This window comes from Eubalaena glacialis, chromosome 15 (genome assembly GCF_028564815.1).
Source record: "Eubalaena glacialis isolate mEubGla1 chromosome 15, mEubGla1.1.hap2.+ XY, whole genome shotgun sequence".
Classification (NCBI taxonomy): Eukaryota; Metazoa; Chordata; class Mammalia; order Artiodactyla; family Balaenidae; genus Eubalaena; species Eubalaena glacialis.
This window is the reverse complement of record NC_083730.1, coordinates 80,891,394-80,909,769: the sequence shown is the minus strand read 5'-3', so window position 1 is coordinate 80,909,769 and position 18,376 is coordinate 80,891,394. Positions and strand designations below refer to the sequence as shown.

The 18,376-nt window shown below is 37.4% G+C and overlaps 1 protein-coding gene across 2 annotated transcripts in view; it reads left to right on the top strand.

Annotated features, from left to right (window-relative positions):
• MED13L (mediator complex subunit 13L) overlaps nucleotides 1-18,376 on the top strand; it is a 287,061-nt gene that overhangs the window by 226,603 nt on the left and 42,082 nt on the right. For both annotated transcript variants that reach the window (XM_061170487.1, XM_061170486.1), the window contains exons 5-13: nucleotides 216-361; nucleotides 3,248-3,442; nucleotides 3,809-3,997; nucleotides 7,949-8,114; nucleotides 10,031-10,135; nucleotides 14,238-14,969; nucleotides 15,777-16,002; nucleotides 16,986-17,088; nucleotides 17,394-17,518. In XM_061170487.1, coding sequence (XP_061026470.1) covers nucleotides 216-361; nucleotides 3,248-3,442; nucleotides 3,809-3,997; nucleotides 7,949-8,114; nucleotides 10,031-10,135; nucleotides 14,238-14,969; nucleotides 15,777-16,002; nucleotides 16,986-17,088; nucleotides 17,394-17,518 — 1,987 coding nt within the window. The remainder of the gene's footprint in view (nucleotides 1-215; nucleotides 362-3,247; nucleotides 3,443-3,808; nucleotides 3,998-7,948; nucleotides 8,115-10,030; nucleotides 10,136-14,237; nucleotides 14,970-15,776; nucleotides 16,003-16,985; nucleotides 17,089-17,393; nucleotides 17,519-18,376) is intronic.

Sequence of the window (18,376 nt, the reverse complement as noted above, 5' to 3'; positions counted from 1 at the left end):
ACTAATTTGTCTATTTATCTGGCATCTTTAATTTAGTTTGTCAAGTTATTGTTATTTGTCCACAGTCAACTAAAAGTTTGTGCTTATTAATATCATCAGGGGCAGGCTTTGCTGGATGGTAATAAAGTAAAGCTGTGTCACATCTGTAGTTCCTGTCTCTAGCACCTGTTTCCTACCAAAACGTAGAGCTGAGTTTCTCTTTTTTTCTATTTTAGTGAGCATTTGTCCTGTGCTTTCACATTCTTTCTTCATGGGGAAAGTAATGTATGCACAAGTGTGGAGATTGCCCAACACCAGCCAATTTATTTGATCAATGAGGAGCATATACACATGGCTCAGTCTTCACCTGCACCATTTCAAGGTAAGTAAAAGATGATGTCCCTGCTCTCCACCCCTCCCCACCAAGTGGATAGCCACCTTTCGCAGTAAGGTTTTACAGAATGAGATACTGTCTTGAATAGTTAAGCTAAGCAATAAGGATCGATTTCTGAAGAAGAAAGAGAAGACCACAAGTAAGTGATAATAGCTTGCTAGTTTTTTACTGAAAGCTTCTCACATACAACATGGTCTTATGTGTATTGAGGAATAAAATGTGGAGAATTTCCTTTATATCAAAAGAGGATTAATAAGTATTTGAAAAATATAATCCAATGAATAATTGACAAATATTATAAATTAAAGGTTTTCATTGTCCCATGGTTTTAGGAATGTAATGACTTACAGAAAATTACTGTTAAACTTTGTACTATTTGAAATTTCAACCAAAATCAAATTTCTAGAGTTGTATAGTACGTAGTTTCTTCATTGATATTAATATTTTATTTTCTTTTAATTATAGACTACATTGTTTGTAGGTATTTGGTTGTAATTTAACTTACATTCATATTTTCATTAGTTCTCAACTAATCACCTGGATATCACCAAAATAATGCTTTGTCCCTTTTTCTCTAGATATGCATTCTAAAGCTTTGGTTTTGTGTTTGGAATTCATAATTTTCTATGGATAACTCTTTTTAAATGTTATAATATTAAATTGAACCATATAGAAATATCTTTTTTAGTTCAATCTATCAGTTCTAGCGATGTCTGGTTGAAAGTCTTAGTATATCACAAAATGTAATTAAAAAATTTTTTTTAATAAAATTGACTAAAGTATTTTTATTGATATAATAGTTTGTCAAATGAGTATTTAGCCTCCATATTATTTATGATGGCTTTTTGGTTTCCTACAAATTATTCTGATTTAATTTGATGAAAGCATCTTTTTCTTACCTTAAAGATTATTAAGTTTTTTTTTAAGGTAAAAAAGAACATTGAACCTCATGTAATTGTGTCCTGATTATTGCCTACATTTTCCTCCATCTTGCAACACATTTTAAGCTATCTACTTTATTATTCTGTAGTTTTTGGATGTTTTATGTATGAACTGCTATGTAATTCGAAATGACCCAATTCTCAAACTGTACACTTAAGAGTTGTACAGTATGTGCATATTTTAAAACTGTGTTATTTAAATACTGTGTCAGGATTATTTAAATACCGTGTTTCCATCTTCTAGAGTCATTTAAAAGGCAGTTCAGATAGTAATACATGAGATTATTTAAATACTATGTTTCCTTGACTCTGAAAGTGAGGCTCATCTGACTTTAGATTTTTTAATTAATTAATTAATTTATTTATTTATTTATTTATTTTTTGGCGTTGGGTCTTCGTTGCTGTGCGCGGGCTTTCTCTAGTTGTGGCGAGCAGGGGCTACTCTTTGTTGCGGTGCGTGGACTTCTCATTGCCGTGGCTTCTGTTTGTTGCAGAGCACAGGCTCTAGGCACGCGAGCTGCGGTAGTTGTGGCGCACGAGCTTAGTTGCTCCGCGGCATGTGGGATCTTCCTGGACCAGGGCTCGAACCCGTGTCCCCTGCATTGGCAGGAGGATTCTTAACCACTGTGCCACCAGGGAAGTCCCTGACTTTAGATTTTGTCAAGCAAAATAAAAGCATTTACTTACGATAATAACAGAGGGCATTACTAGTCATGAGGAAAGATAGTATTGGCAATACCAGGTCCCTATAGACTACTTATTTTAAATCTTACTGGTTTCTTACTAATACCTTGAATCATGGAAGACTTTGTGGGGCGTTATCCTGCCTATTTCCCACGATTGGTGAGGACAAGGTACATTCTTAGGGCAGGTGTTGGCATATAGATAATTATAGTGAACATAATTAACCATATTGATGTGGAGATTTCCTAGAAGTGTTAAAACAGGAAAATTGCCCTTGATTATGTGTGTTGGTTAGATCAGTATTTTTATCCCATTTGGATCAGTACGGAACAGCAGAAAGGCAACACGAAATATGTGATGTCTACAGCCATCTCTGTCTTGCTTGATGTGATACATCATCCAGCTGTTAAAAAAATAAAGCCATCCCCAAAAAAGGACCTCCCAGTTAATGCCTATGCTGAGATTTTTTTATAAATCAGGATTAAGGAAAAGTGACCTTTATCCCCAGAAATGTGTTATTCGGAAGGTCACCATGAGACTAAGAACTGGCTGAGTTATACAGTATTACATTAACTACATTTTTGTGTCTAGCTCAGTGAAAATGACATCAAGGTCAAACAGTGAAAGAATAAGAGAGAGGGACTTTGAGTCCTTTACTTCGCGTAAAATAAATTTTATTTAGAGTTGTTTAATCAGCAGACCTCCAAAACAGTCGTAATTGAAATTATACATAACATTATGTTTCAGACTTGGTCCATTAAGACTTTCCTGCTATTAGATGTTTTATGTATATATTATTTTAAAATTACCTCAAATATTTAGGAAGTCTCAGGAAACGTAGGAAGAATGTTCAAGTCCTCGACTGGTTTTGGGGTATATGTATTGAATGGTCTTCTTCTGTCATGGAGGATTCAGTATTCACATTGTATAAGCTATTACCAAACAGATGTTTATATGCTTTAATGTATAGATAGTTTATACATTGTGTGTTGATACAGCTGTCAGACAGTGTTATACCTCCCCCATCTGATTTCCTTCAAAAATTGATTTGAGTTGAGAGGCATATAAATAAGAAGTACTAAAATGAGAAAGTTTTAAAAATTACACTTTAAAAGGAGTTAGGAAATAAAGAGCAATATACATTAAGTGATACTATGCTTCACCCTAAAAATTACCATACATGTAGCATTACACTTAAGCAGGAATTATTACTGTGATCTGTAACATATGTTTCTCCTCTCTGCTTTAGTACTGGTAAGTCCTTATGGCTTAAATGGCACGCTAACAGGCCAAGCATACAAGATGTCAGACCCAGCCACCCGTAAGTTGATTGAGGAATGGCAGTATTTCTACCCAATGGTGCTGAAAAAGAAAGAAGAATTGAAAGAAGAGGAGGAGTTGGGGTATGATGATGATTTCCCCGTGGCAGTAGAAGTAATTGTTGGTAAGAGAAAATATTTTGCCTGAAGAACTTAATTCTATCTTCTTCATCTTCCTTAATTTAAAAAGATAATCATTCAGATTCATCAAAAATAATCTCCATAATTTTCCCATCTTTTTGAATTCTCTTGACACGGTGGTATTTGCTGAGTAGTTATCTTGCCTGAAGCACCAATGGTCCCCGTATTCCAAATGCTATTATGATAATGTTGGAACACATGTTTAAATAGCTATTAACTTATGAAAGGACGAAACCTATCACTTTTGGCAGTACCTAGTGAGTTTTGACTCTGACCACTGGAATAATGAATTTGGCGGTTGAATGTGAACTTTTTCTCAGGCCTGGTGCTCTCTCTCTCTTTCCTCACAGGTGGTGTTCGGATGGTTTATCCTTCAGCTTTTGTTTTGATCTCTCAGAATGACCTCCCAGTTCCTCAGAGTGTTGCTGGTACCGGAGGCCATATTACAGTTGGGCAGCAGGGACTTGGTAGTGTGAAGGACCCAAGTAACTGTGGGATGCCGCTCACCCCGCCCACCTCTCCAGAACAGGCTGTCATAGGTGAGTACAGTCCGGGTGTGGATCTCTTCCTGGGTGGAAGAGATCCCAGAAAATCATGTAGTTCCCTTGCCATGGAACAGATGAGAAAACACATTGAGAAATTCCGGGTGGAAGAGATGGAGATAGAGTAATGTGGGGATTTTACAAAATGGAGAAGGAAAATTGTAAACAAACAGAATTTATGAGCTTCAGAATTTTAATTGTGCCTGTATTAGTCTTTCCTCCAATTACACAGTTTAATTGTTTCTCGTAAGTTCTCCACGTGCATCTGCTCGTTTATACTGATGTGGGTGCATTTAGGAGACAAGATGTGAGTTGCTTTTCTTTTTTTTTTTTTTTAAAAATAAAAAACAAATGGAAAATACTAAATCAGAGAATAGTTGATGCCTTTGCCCAGTTGGCTGTTGCCAGCCAGGGACAAGTCTTGGATGAATTCTCTTTCCTTATTATATTATAAAGTTAGTCTAACATCCAGGATCTCTGAATAAATGCCTTGTCCTTTCAATAATCTGTCTACAGTAATGACAAATATTAATTACATTTGAAAAATTTGTCAATTTCAGCATTCTTCCTTCTTGGAAAAATACAGAAATTGTTTAATTTGGGAGAATGTTGCCTTCTTTGTTGAGTAGTATATATCCTATATTAACTTTTTTGTTGTTGTAGTTGACTTCATTTTAATTGAAAATCTAGTCACTAAGAAAAGGATACTCATCATACTTGAGCTGAAATGAGATTAATTATAGGTATTTAATGTGGGCCATGTTGGCAGGAGCATCAGAGTAGATAAAGCCTTGGCCGCTAAACTTTGAAAACAGACTGTCAGGCATGATACATGCTCATCATGTGGTAATTTTCGTGAGGGTTAGGTAAGACAGGTTTTCAGAGTTTCTAGCATAGCGCTTGGCATGTAGTGGCATTCAGTAAGTGTTCATGGTTAAATAATATATTGGGGAAAAGTATAGACTTTGTGATTGAATCTAATTTTAAAACCTAGCTGTAGTTTCTACTAGGTGAGTGACCTTATTTAATTCTCATACTTGCTCTGAACACCAGTTTCCTCTGTTAAATACTATATAGTTTGCAGGGTTATTATGCATATTAGATCATGTACTTGACAGTGCTTGGTAAACAATAAAGCAGTATACAAACAGTAGTGTAAGAAATTTAAAGCAGTGCTCAAAACTCCAGTTTCAGCACACAGTATTAAGTTATCTGGAAGGAATTACTCAGATACTGTGTGGGAGACATAGAAATGGACAACACGTAGCCTTTGGGTTTTTTGGGGGGTGGGGTGGGGAGAGGGGAGGGTTTGGCCGTGCCACATGGCTTGCGGAATCTTAGTTCCTCTAACAGGGATCGAACCCCTGCCCCTTGGAGTGGAAGCGTGGAGTCCTAGCCACTGGACCACCAGGGAAGTCCCTAGCCTTTGTTTTTAAGAGCCTTGTAGTTGCTAAGATGGTGAAAAAATGTACTACGTCTGGCTCTAATACGGTAGAGCAGAGAATTTGGATGATCTCTTATGAAAGGATTTGCCATCAATCAGTTTTTATTGAAACTACTTTAAACTGAAAAAGCATAAAAATACTTGTACAGTTTTTTATAATAATATCATAGAGAAGATATATTAATAAAAAGTCTAGAATTATCAGTATTTTGAAAAATGTTAATCATATTTCATATCAAAGTTTGGATTTGGATTTTTAACAGTTAAACTTATGCCAACTTATGTAGTATTTGTTTTTGTTCTGCCTGGTACTTAGTGAAATTTGTGTTCATCTTAAAACTGAAGGCTTGCTGTGTGCATGATGCCTTGACCTTTGATCAGTTTAGAACTCTAAATCCATAATCCAGAAAAAAGAAGTTTGGGGACTTCCTTGGCGGTCCAGTGGTTAGGACTCTGTGCTTCCACTTCAGGGGGCACGGGTTCGATCCCTGGTCTGGGAACTAAGATCCCACATGCCATGTGGGGCAAAAAAAAAGAGAGAGAGAGAAAACCTAAAAAAAAAAGAAGTTGTTTTGTTATGGTGGGTTTCAAGTGTGTACTTTGTAACTATAGATATTCAGATTTCTTCCCTTCTAACTCTGTGTATGTCATTGTGCTAGGCCCTGGGTAAATAAATCTCTTGATGCCTCCTCATTCCCAAAAACAAACAAAAAAAACTAAATAAAAGTGACTGATATATTTGTCATAAAATTAATTTGTCCAAGTTTATACATCATAATAACGTTGACTTACAGCTTAGGACCCCTAATGCTCCATCAGCAAGAGCCCTGCTCAGCCTTGTCACTGCACTTGACTGATGTTGAGCACTGCCGTGTCTTCCTAGACACAGGACAAAGTGGGCCGCTTTGCCCCTTAACATGGCCAGGTGTCTCCTAGATTAGCATGGATTCTCGGAGGGCCAAACAGTTCTGCCTCGTGTGGATAGGTACATCAGCTTGCGTTTTCTGTTTATGGAGATAATTGTGAGAAGAAACATTCAATATGCATTTAACAGCATGGAGTACAGTTCTCATTTAATTCCATATAAGGTCTAACTCACATTTTAGTTAAATCATTAAAAGCTACTGAAAAGCATTAACCCAACTTTAATCAGAAAAGATTCTGTGGCTTGCTTTCCCCATGCCCTCTCCTGTTTTCGTCATAAATAATTCCCTTATGATACCATGGATTTATGATCTGTTTGGCTGTATTGTAGGGTGTTTGGGGGCAAAGGGCTATGTTATCTACTTCTGTTTGTTTCTTCACTTTGCCTAGTTTTATAATAGGCATTTGAAAATCCACTGTAAAATCAAAATGATTTATTTTGTACCATGAACCAAGTCAGAGAACTTTTCAGATAAAAGGTAGCAATGAAAGATCAAATTTCTTGTCTCCGTTAATTTATCTCATTTGTATTATTATAACAGTACTTTTCTGGGGAACAAGTTTCTGTTCCTAAGAATGTAAGCATTGGGGTTTGTTTTTTTCTTTCTTTTTTTAAAAAATAGAGCTGAGACTAACCATTCAACTCATATAATGGTTGTTTTGCAGTGATACCAAGAATATTAGTTTGTGATATAAGGTTGTTTCTTTCTTTTTCACACGAGAGTGGAGGCCTTTCAGAGTGCTTAAAATTGATTATTTCAATCAAGATGTTTTGCATCGTAGTTCTATCAAGAGTAAAACCCACAATATGTTTATGAACTCAAATAGATAAAAGTAGTTGAATCAGAATTTAATACTGGAAATTGACTTCAGTATTTGTCTTGTATGAGATGGAAGTAGTAAAATACTTATAACGAATAACTAGTATTATCAGCAATTATAGTAGACATAGTAGAAAATGGATTACAATACCAAGTACAGTTGGAAAAACTAAGTGGAGTTATTAGAGAGAAACCAGTGAATTTTTAATCCTCTGATATAAAATGATGAGTCAACTTCTTTCAGTGTTTTAGTATTAAGCTTTCATAAGTAGTGTCAGGCATAAGGATGAACAGTTCCATACACAGATTTGAGATTTGACCTTCTTAAGAATTTCTTTCTCCTACCCAGGTCACTGCGTGCAGATGTTACACAGCCATTTAGCTACATGAGCATAAAGCTCCATCTACTGTTTTGTTACTGCATTGGGCTTTAAAAATTCAAACAACCCATGCATGTTTATAGCTTTAATATTGTCATGTTTGAATCCTCCCATGTTAGTTGTCTCCGATACCTGTGGAGTAGGAATGCCTCTGGATGGATATGCCATTGAGGGTATGTGAGTGTGAGTATTGATGCGATTGAAAGCTATACTGACGCAAATTTACTCATAGCTACAGATAGTGTTATTGTCAGGGGTAGCAGCAAAGCTACATGATCAGTTTCAACAATTAAATATTTATGTTAAATAAGCCAGCAGTCTGTGCACTAGGAGACCTTTTCAGAAAATTCTGACATTCCAAATTGTCTTTCTTTCCTAGGTGAGAGTGGAGGGACACAGAGTGCTGTCAGTCACCTCGGTTCCCAAGACGGCGGGATGATAACTATGCACAGCCCAAAGAGATCGGGGAAGATTCCTCCAAAACTCCACAATCACATGGTCCATCGAGTCTGGAAGGAGTGCATCCTCAACAGAACGCAGTCCAAGTATGTTTTTTGCATTCTGTCTGGATGGTGGTTTAGTAACCATGTCTTTTATTACTACATGAAGAGGATCAATCACATTGTGCTGTTGTGTGACCAAACCCTGAGGGGGTCACTGGATTGTTAGTTCATCTTTTTGAACATAATAGGGTAAAATTCAAAACAAAGATGTTAAAATAATTTGACTATCCAGGAAAAATTTGAAGTTCCTGATCATCTCAAGATTGTCATGGTGTTCATCTGACATTTTTTAGCACAGCTGGCTCAGAGATTCACTCTGAGTGTCAGGACAGTAATTGCGGGTTTGGTTTTTCCCTGTATACCTACTAATGAATGTTTCCTGTTTACAAAGGGAAATGACCTTCTTTGCCATGTTTTCTATTATATATTAGCCTCATGCTTTAATTGACAATGCATTTCTGAACTGAACTGATGACAATTAGAGGGGTGTGTAGTAGCTGCTGTGCTTCTGTTTGTTGACTTGGGGAAATTCTTTTCTTCCCCTACCCAACTTCCCTTCCTTGCCCCACCTCCCTCCCGTCCATCCCCTCTGACCTCCCTCCTTCCTTAACATATTTTTGGAAAAGAAGAGGAATTGATTCTAAGAAGAGATGGCTGGTGATTATTTTAATTGCATGAATGATAATGTCAAACAGTAGTCAGTAAATACTATTTCACTTATCAAGATTTACATAAACATATTCAGCATATTTTCACATCTGTTTTGATATGACTGAGATGTCCAACTTTTTGACTGATACAGGTAAACAAAAGAGTCTTCATTCTCTGGAGCAGAATAAATATGGACATTCTTGTCAGTAATTCCTAAGAACTCATTTAGAAGCCAATTAAGTGTTTCTTCAGTGACTGCTATTCAAAGCTTTATATACACAGTTAAAACCTGTCCTTTGGACCTAGCTTTTAGCAAATTCCTACTATATATTTATTTCCCAAATAGTTGGCTCTAGAATAGGCTACTAAAGAAGATTTAGTAGAAAAAAATCTAAAATAATTGCAATGGGAAATCATAGGTCAAGTTCTAGAATTTAAAAGGTATCTCTATTCACTTTAAAATGATCCTTTCCTTTAGAATTATTGGTACAGATATTTTCACTTATGTCTGCAATGCCTAGACAATTTCCATGTTAACATTTTCTTTTTCTTTTCCTTTTATTTACCATCTTTGATTTTTATCACCACTAACCTTTCCACCAAGTCTAACAAATCAGAGCCCTTCTGTCAGCAACACCGAACAGGGAAGTGAGACACCCAGAAAGGCAGGGGAAGGTGGAGAGCAAGCGAAGTCCTTGCAGAGCCATCAGTGAAACACTTTGCAGTATCAGCTGTAGCAAAATCAACAGTACAGAAATACTGCCCAGTGTTCTTATTTATGCAGTAGTAGACATCTACTTTTTGCTACCAATTATTAGTGACATGCAGGAGATATTTTTGATTCTTGTGTTTTAGTTCACATCACTCGTGTGGAGTGCTGCCCTTAAATGCTAGTAAATATAGGTGTTTTAAGAGTTATTTAAACAGTCTGTCTGGGGGTATATAATTCATAGATGCTGTGAAAAGATAATTTTTTAAAATTAGGTTATTTCTGCAGAATTTAGGTGACTTTTTAAAAAACAACAGATAATAGTGCCGGGTAGTGTTTTAATTGCTATGTGTACCACCCATGTTAAAATGTATATTAAACTTAAATAAAAATATTTGGAATCCTGACTCTTCTAGGGCATGGCGGTAGTAGTTGCCTTTCCCACCCCCGCAACCTCCCACCTTGAGTTGCTCTCAATCGTCTATCAGCAAGATACCATTACTGTGTAAAATGTATTCATGTCTTTCTAACATTTTCCCCGCAGAGGTATGGATATTATCTAATGTTTACACAAGCCACATTATTTAACCTTTTTTAGGAGGAGCCAGATGTCAACTCCAACTCTTGAAGAAGAGCCTGCTAACAATCCTGCTACTTGGGATTTTGTGGATCCAACCCAAAGAGTCAGCTGTTCTTGCTCTAGGTAGGTAGGGGCCAAGGCAGAACAGTATGATAGAACATTTTGTTGGTTGTCTCCTGGCCTCTCAGATCACTTCTTCTACTTCATTTTGCTTTATTTTGTTTTATTATTTATGTATTTATTTATTTTAAATTTTTTATTATTTTTAAAATATTTATTTATTTATTTGGCTACGCCAGGTCTTAGTTGCAGCATGCGGGATCTTCGTTGTGCCTTGTGGGGTCTTTAGTTGAGGCATGTGAACTCTTAGTTGCGGCATGTGGGATTAGTTCCCTGGCCAGGGATCAAACCCGGGCCCCCTGCATTGGGAGCGCGGAATCCTAACCATTGGACCACCAGGGAAGTCCCTGCTTTGTTTTGTTTTAAATCTTCTGCTTCCAGTGATGGAAAAAAGCTTGGTGTTTTTCTTCTATGCAGATGCTACAGTTTTATTGTCGGGACTCAGAATGAGCCTTTTTAGACAACTGGCCCTGTTACCAAATTGCTCCCCCAGATTTCTTCAGGATAACTTCTTCAGAACTGAAAGCATCAGTTTGACAAGACAATCTCTTGCCATTTAACTGAGTTTATTTAATTACTCTTAATTATAAAGTTGAGATAAATATCAAGCAGGTTGGCTTGAATTAATAGAATTTGGATTAAATAGACCTTTCATAGAAAATTTTTGTTGTTGGTGCTCGTGTTTTTTGGTGACTGAAGTAGGTATGTGGTAATAACACCTGCTGAAAGCTAAAATTGTTGCTCATTCATTTAGATATTTGAATAGAAACCCGAATTATTTTCTGTAGAAAATTTTTGCACTCCTCATTTATATTCCCTTGACTTATCACTCCTTGTGGTAATAGAGAATCTTATTGTCACAGATTTTCATGGGGGTTCTTAAATTTCTTAAGTGTATATCAGCCTTACCCCCCTCCCCCGCCAGCTCAGCTGACTGTAGGAGCATGTGGTGATGATTATTCACTTAGTGAGCAACAGAGTATCTTTGCTTCCATTTGATACTGCTCAGTACTTAGGTCAGTTGAGATAAGTGTACTTGGAAGATGGCCATTCATTTCTCTAGTTTAGATCACGGGGTTCTTAATGTGGCACATATGAATAGGCTTTGGGTTAGGGAGGCGGTCATGATGCCCGAGAATCTCTGCAAACACACACACACACGTGTGCACATGTGTGTTTGTACACTTAGGCAGCAGTTTTGACAGCTTCTTCCTGTTCCCCCTTCCTTATAAATTGATTCTCTTTTATCAAGCTCTGCCTTGGTAGTCAGCTTTTTGTTGAGATGCTGTAAGTACCTAATGAAACTCTTTGATTGATTTTTCAAGGAGGATGTTTTCAATGATATTATTTGCTCATTAAGGGTCCTCTTTCTGAGCACGTGAGAATCTCTCTAGTCTCAGGATAGGTGTGGTATACCAGCTGAATACCTGGTTTACTTTCATCTCTAGGCCATTGTAAATTGTGTGACAAAAAGTATTTTCCTGTTAACAGTGACTTCTAAACAGCTTACAGCCAAGTTATGGTCCACCTTTAGAAAGTACATAGGATAAAAATTTTAGTGTATTTAACTTCACTTGTGCCTTCATCTTATTTTTCCTGCTCTTTTCCTTAATCTAGATTTTTTTCACTTTTTAAAAATAACTTTTTTACTGATTTCTATCACATTTTTATTTACTACCTTGCATTATTTTTACCTGAAGTGTAAATAAACAAATAACACTTTTTCTTTTGTCCTCCAGAGTTATTGCTCTATTTCCTCACCAAATTCTTATACCCTTCAGGTCTTATTTGTAGATATGCATTCTATTCCATTGACTTCTACATGTTTATCGTTAGACCTGACTTCTTACATGTACTCTAGTCTTGTATTTTGGGGAGTGCTTTTAAGATAAACCCTTAATATCGAAATACCTGTTTCCTCACAAACCAGGTACCCGATTGCAGTCATTTTTGTCACAGTTTTCCCCTTCTCAGCCTAGAAACTTTATCATTTATTTATTTTTCTTAATTTTCTAGATCAATTTTATCATTGCATTTCACGATGATTTCCTTTGAAATGTCTGTTATAGTCATTCTACTTTCCTTATTCTTTTAGTCACCATGTGTTTCTACACTATTTGGCCCTGCCTCTGATTTCCTTCCCATTAAGGCCAAACCACTCATATAGTTAGCCTTCTGAGCCCAATCTTCCTGCTGCCTGCTTCAATGAGGTCCCTTACCTGTTCACAGATTTGCAGTGATGGTCTGTTACTTACTGGTGTATCCCTTATTCTAACCATTCCACAATGTAGTTGAGTTGTTAAATGCAATTGAAAAAAATGACTTTATAAGATTATCCACTTTGCAAAAAGTCCTTACTTTGAAGAGGCTACTATAAAATATCTATCAAAGGACTGGGGTGGTTAAATGCTCTCTGAGAAAATCCAAATCAAAAAGTTTTATGTGAAAGACTTTTAGAGCCTAGGTCTTAAAGTAAGCACCCTTAGAAGATATTGAGATAATTGAGATATTTTCAGATGAGACATTCGTCTCTTACTGTGGTACTTTGCCCTGGAGATTTAAAGTCCAATTTTTGCCTTATTGACAATAGCCTTATGCATAGACAACCTTCTTCAAAGTCAGGATTTTTTTTTTTTTTTTTAAAGTATAGCAAAGACTTTGGCAAGAGTGTTTTCAGATTATCTACTGCAGGATTACCGAACCCATTATGGAATGGTCCCCTCCTCACACTATTTAACGGCCTTATGGGGCAGGGTGGCCATTCCTGCTGTCCCACTAAACCAACCCATTATGCCACACAAATCCATTTTACTTCCCACTAGGGCATTGTTTAGTGCAATGCAACAGTAATTTAATGCCACCCTAGTGGCCTCAGAGAGTTACTGATACACCAGCAGGAGAGCTTACATTTTTCCTGGGAGTGATTTATATATTGGGAGGAACTGGCTGACCTGCTATATAACTTTTTTGCACAGATTAAACCTTAGGATCATCTAGTGGGCCCTTACTGAGCAATTTCTCACACCCATGCTTGCCAAGAAGTGTGTTAGGATGTGAGCAGACCTGCTATTCCTGCTTAGGTAGTACAGATGCATTTGTATATGTGTGTTGTTTTAATATTCACTCAACAACCTTCTTCTGTCTCATTTTAACATGTTTCTGTAAGATCCAAAGTTGTCTTTTAGCCCTTCTTTCTTGGATAATAGTAGCATATAAGGTTCCTAGTATATTTATCCTATTAAATATTCTTATTTATTTATTTATTTTTTGCCTGCTTTGGGTCTTTGTTGCTGCACGCGAGCTTTCTCTAGTTGCAGCGAATGGGGGCTACTCTTCGTTGTGGTGCGCGGGCTTCCCATTGCGGTGGCTTCTCTTGTTGCGGAGCACAGGCTCTAGGGCGCGCGGGCTTCAGTAGTTGTGGCGCACGGGCTTAGTTGCTCCTCGGCATGTGGGATCTTCCCGGACCAGAGATCGAACCCATGTCTCCTGCACTGGCAGGCGGATTCTCAACCACTGCGCCACCAAGGAAGTCCCCCTATTAAATATTCTTAAAACTGACCCTTAGTTTCACACTTTGGGGGAGAGTTGCATAGTTATCTTATTCCTGATTTACAACACTATAAGCTTTTATAAACCATCTTTTTTTTTTTTTTTTGATAAGCCATTCTATATTGGAGTTAGTAGAGTGTTGTAAAATAGAAATTAGAAGCTTTTTTTTTGGTTCTTTTTTTGACAGATGATCTCATTACTGTTGGTTTTAAAATGCAATATGAATAGATTGTCTGAGGCCCTCACCAAATTTGAAAGATTTGGGGATTTTCAAATTAGTATTTTTGTAGAGGTTAGCAGCATATTAATTAATGTTTCTTAAGTTCATCTCTTATCTACTTAACGTGTATGTAATTGGTTCATCATTTTCTGTCAGGGTGTGTTGCAGTTTTTAGTCATCAATATATTTAACACCCAGAGTCCATTTAGATGTATTATTGCATATAATGTGTGCTTAAAAAGACATAACCTTGTTAGAGGCATCTCTTTTGTAATTAGAATGATGCAGTTATTTTCATCTGTGTATTTACGGACTTCATTTTAATTCTCATTTCAGGCATAAACTTTTAAAACGTTGTGCAGTAGGACCCAGTCGACCTCCCACAATATCACAACCAGGGTTCAGTGCAGGACCATCATCATCTTCATCTTTACCACCTCCTGCTTCTTCTAAGCACAAAACAACAGAAAGACAGGAAAAGGGAGACAAGTTGCAAAAGAGACCCTTGATACCATTTCACCATCGGCCCTCTGTGGCCGAAGAGTTATGCATGGAGCAAGATCCACCAGGACAGAAGCTAGGCTTGGCAGGGATAGACTCCTCCTTGGAGGTGGCTAGCAGTAGGAAGTATGATAAGCAAATGGCCGTGCCTTCCAGAAATACAAGCAAGCAAATGAATCTGAATCCTATGGATTCACCTCATTCCCCTATTTCCCCTCTGCCGCCAACACTCAGCCCTCAGCCACGAGGTCAGGAAACGGAGAATTTGGACCCACCATCTGTTCCTGTGAATCCAGCTCTCTATGGAAATGGGCTAGAACTCCAGCAGTTGTCTACTCTGGATGACAGAACTGTCCTCGTAGGCCAAAGACTGCCTCTGATGGCAGAGGTCAGTGAGACCGCCTTATATTGTGGGATTAGGCCCTCGAACCCAGAGTCATCAGATAAGTGGTGGCATAGTTATCATCTCCCATCCGTTGATGATGCTGAGTTCCGGCCTCCAGAGCTCCAGGGTGAGAGATGTGATGCCAAAATGGAGGTAAACTCAGAGAGCACTGCATTGCAAAGGTAAGGTGACTCTCCACCCCATCCACCTGATCACCCATCAGAAGGCCAAGGCCGTAGGTTCCCAAGAATTGGGGCGTTCCGATCCAAAATTGAAGAGGCCTTTCTTCACCATTCTAGACTCTGCATTTGGAAAATGTTTAAAAGTCAAATGCTTTATCCATTGTGAGGTTTAACACACATGTCATTATTTAAATGCTGGCGTAAAAAGGTTTCATCATAGGATTAGCTATACTAGTATCGCTTTATTTTTGGCCTGCTGTTTGTTAATCAAAGAATATAGCTTTATGGGACCTTCCATACTGCGGTCAGTGCCCTCTTTGTATGTTGACACTTTTAAGGAAGGCTTTGCATGCATTCAGGTATGTATCACGCGTCTAGTAATAATACTTCAGAGTGCTTTTGAGCTACCCATTATTCTAAACAGTTTACACAGATTATCTCATTTAATTTTCACCACAACTGTATTGCTACCTTAATTTCATAGCTGAGAAAGAAACTAGGGTCATGCAGTTAGTAAATGACACAGGTGGAATTTGAACCTGGACAGTCTGTTGTCAGAGCCCACCTATGCTCTTAAGTGGAATCCATGGAGTCAGAGACAAAAGTATATGTTCTTGATAAAAGCTACTGAGATTTATTTAATTGTGAATACAATCTCTAAAATACACTTGTAGGTGAATTTTTAGGTGTTTTTTTTTAAGTTTAGTTTAAGCTTTACAAATGCTTTAAATCATTGAATGTTGCTTAAAAAAAAAATCTAATCTTTTTATGTTTCTTGCTTAAATTGTCATTTGTTTTCTCTTTCAGACTCTTAGCACAACCTAACAAACGGTTTAAAATCTGGCAAGACAAGCAGCCCCAGATGCAGCCACTCCACTTCCTTGACCCACTGCCTCTATCACAACAACCTGGGGACAGTTTGGGAGAAGTCAATGACCCGTACACCTTTGAGGACGGCGACATAAAATACATCTTCACAGCGAACAAAAAATGCAAACAAGGGACAGAGAAAGATTCCCTGAAAAAGAATAAGGTACCATTTAACAGAGAGAGAGTCCAGCCTGGTGTGGGTTTCAGTCTATGTCAGTACAACACATGTGGGAAGACTTTGGAGGCAGAATGTTTGAGATAGTCTTGCCTGATTGCTCTGTCCCCATATTCATGCTCTTGGTACTATCGTATCGAACAGCGTATTGTTCCTTTTTATGTCATGGCTCACCTTTGTTCAAAAGTCAGCCGAACATAAATGAAGCCTCATATTTTCCGGGCTATAGCTTGTACAGTGCATGTTTCCTCTCATATGCTAATTCTTGTTGGCCTATGCTCCCTGCTTATTTCTTTTTAATTATTATTCCAAAATACCCAAAATGTAAGAAAAAATCTTGGTAACAATACTGTTTATTGAGCGCTCACTGTGTTTACTGTGCTAAGCGCTTTACCTCTATGTCTCTCTGAATTAATACCAACACCGCTCCAAGACTGTGTCAGTATAATTTTACTGGTTCCATTGTCATAAAAATGAGTACTGTGGGTGTCTGCTGTCTTTAGCCTTAAGTTTTAAAACATTCTAAAATACTGGGCCATTTAAAGAGGTATTCTTAAGAATAGAGGAAGTAAGACAAAAGAGACCAGTATAGTTCAGGAGAATACTTCTTAGAGTCCTTTACAGAGATCTGTCCAGATCCAAAAAGCTTGAACCATAATTCAGCATCCAAAATATTATATTAAAGGCAGCTTTTAACACCATGGCAGGTCTGTAATCAAATGCCACCGGTACCATTGAGGCATAAAACCCTGACTGACTCAGATTGAGGGGAAAGCGTGGGAGTTTTTGGTTCGGTTTAAATTCAGGGAAAAGGACATATCTTTTATTTCCTTTGGTTGCATAGACCATGGTTTATCATACTTGTGCTCATAACAAGTTCCATTCTACCCTCTAATTCTTTGTGTTCTCCCTCATATTCCACACTTTGGGTTGGTGTTCATGTGTTTTGTTTGGCTGAATTTATTATACAGTCAGAGGATGGATTTGGTACCAAGGATGTCACTACACCAGGTCATTCCACGCCGGTGCCTGAAGGGAAAAATGCCATGTCCCTTTTCAGTTCTACTAAAACAGGTGTGTACAATGATTATTTGCCTCACTTGGATTGTTGCTAAAATAAAATGCGAGGGAGATGCTTCTCTATTTAAAATTATATCCTTATTGTAATAGCAATAATTTGATCTCATCTTTAATATATCTTTCAGTTTGTTTTTCAGTTCCTTTCAAAACTGATAAACGTATTTGGCAATAATTGTCTCTAAATTTAACCGCAAACATAGGGAAACAGTTCACAGGCAGGGCTTGCGCATTGTCCTCTCCGCACTCCTTCTCCCTCGATGAAGTTGCTCATTCTGTGCCTTTCTCCTCCTTTCCCACAGATGTTCGGCAGGATAGTGCTGCTGGCAGGGCTGGCTCCAGTAGCCTTACACAAGTGACAGATTTGGCACCTTCCCTTCACGACTTAGACAACATCTTTGATAATTCTGATGACGACGAACTTGGGGTGAGTCTGCTGTGGCTACACAAACAAAAATTCACTTAAGTGCATGGACTTATATCAGCGTTTCAATATTTCTTTATAGTTTGGTCTACTGGATTGGGGGCTCTTATTTCAGGTTCTGAATGTTCTTCAAAAATGTTTGTATACCTTGAAAGGATTCTAAAAGTTATTAGTGTAGTCTGTAATACCCCTTGGGTTTTGTTTGTTGATGGCTTTTTTTCCATTAGTGTTATTCCTGTTGTAAATATTAAAATCCTACACATTTAAAAAAAAATCCTTCTCAATATCATGAGACTAACAGGAATGTATTATGTAGTCCCTTTAGCTCAGATTTTAAAAATAATGCCCATATAACTTTTTATTCATCTAATAAGTCATAGGTTAGTCAACATTTTGAGAGAGATTACAAGTATGATCTATACTTTTTAGGATTATAGCATCGTAAGTTGGGAAATAGAATTTATACACATAGACATTAAATAATACAAGGCGTCATATGATTAAAGTGACAGATAAGAATTTATAATTCTCTGGAGAGTAACTGAGCTAAGTCAGGAAATTTGTGTCCTCGTCCTCCTAACCAACCCTGTACCTTTGTGCAAATAAAAGTGCCTGTTATCTCTGGGGGACCTAGAGATGAGTAAGATCGGCCCCTCTTCAAGGAAGTCAATTTATTAGTTTATTTTTCTTTTATTTATATATTTACTTTCCCATCTGTCCAGTTTACATGTATTCGTTAATCATTTAATGATCAGTTCCTTTGTGGCAGGTACTCTAGGTTTACAGATACAATTAAATTACCACTCTTATACTTGAGATACAGACTTCAGGAGAAATAGCATATAAATAAAGTTAAAAATA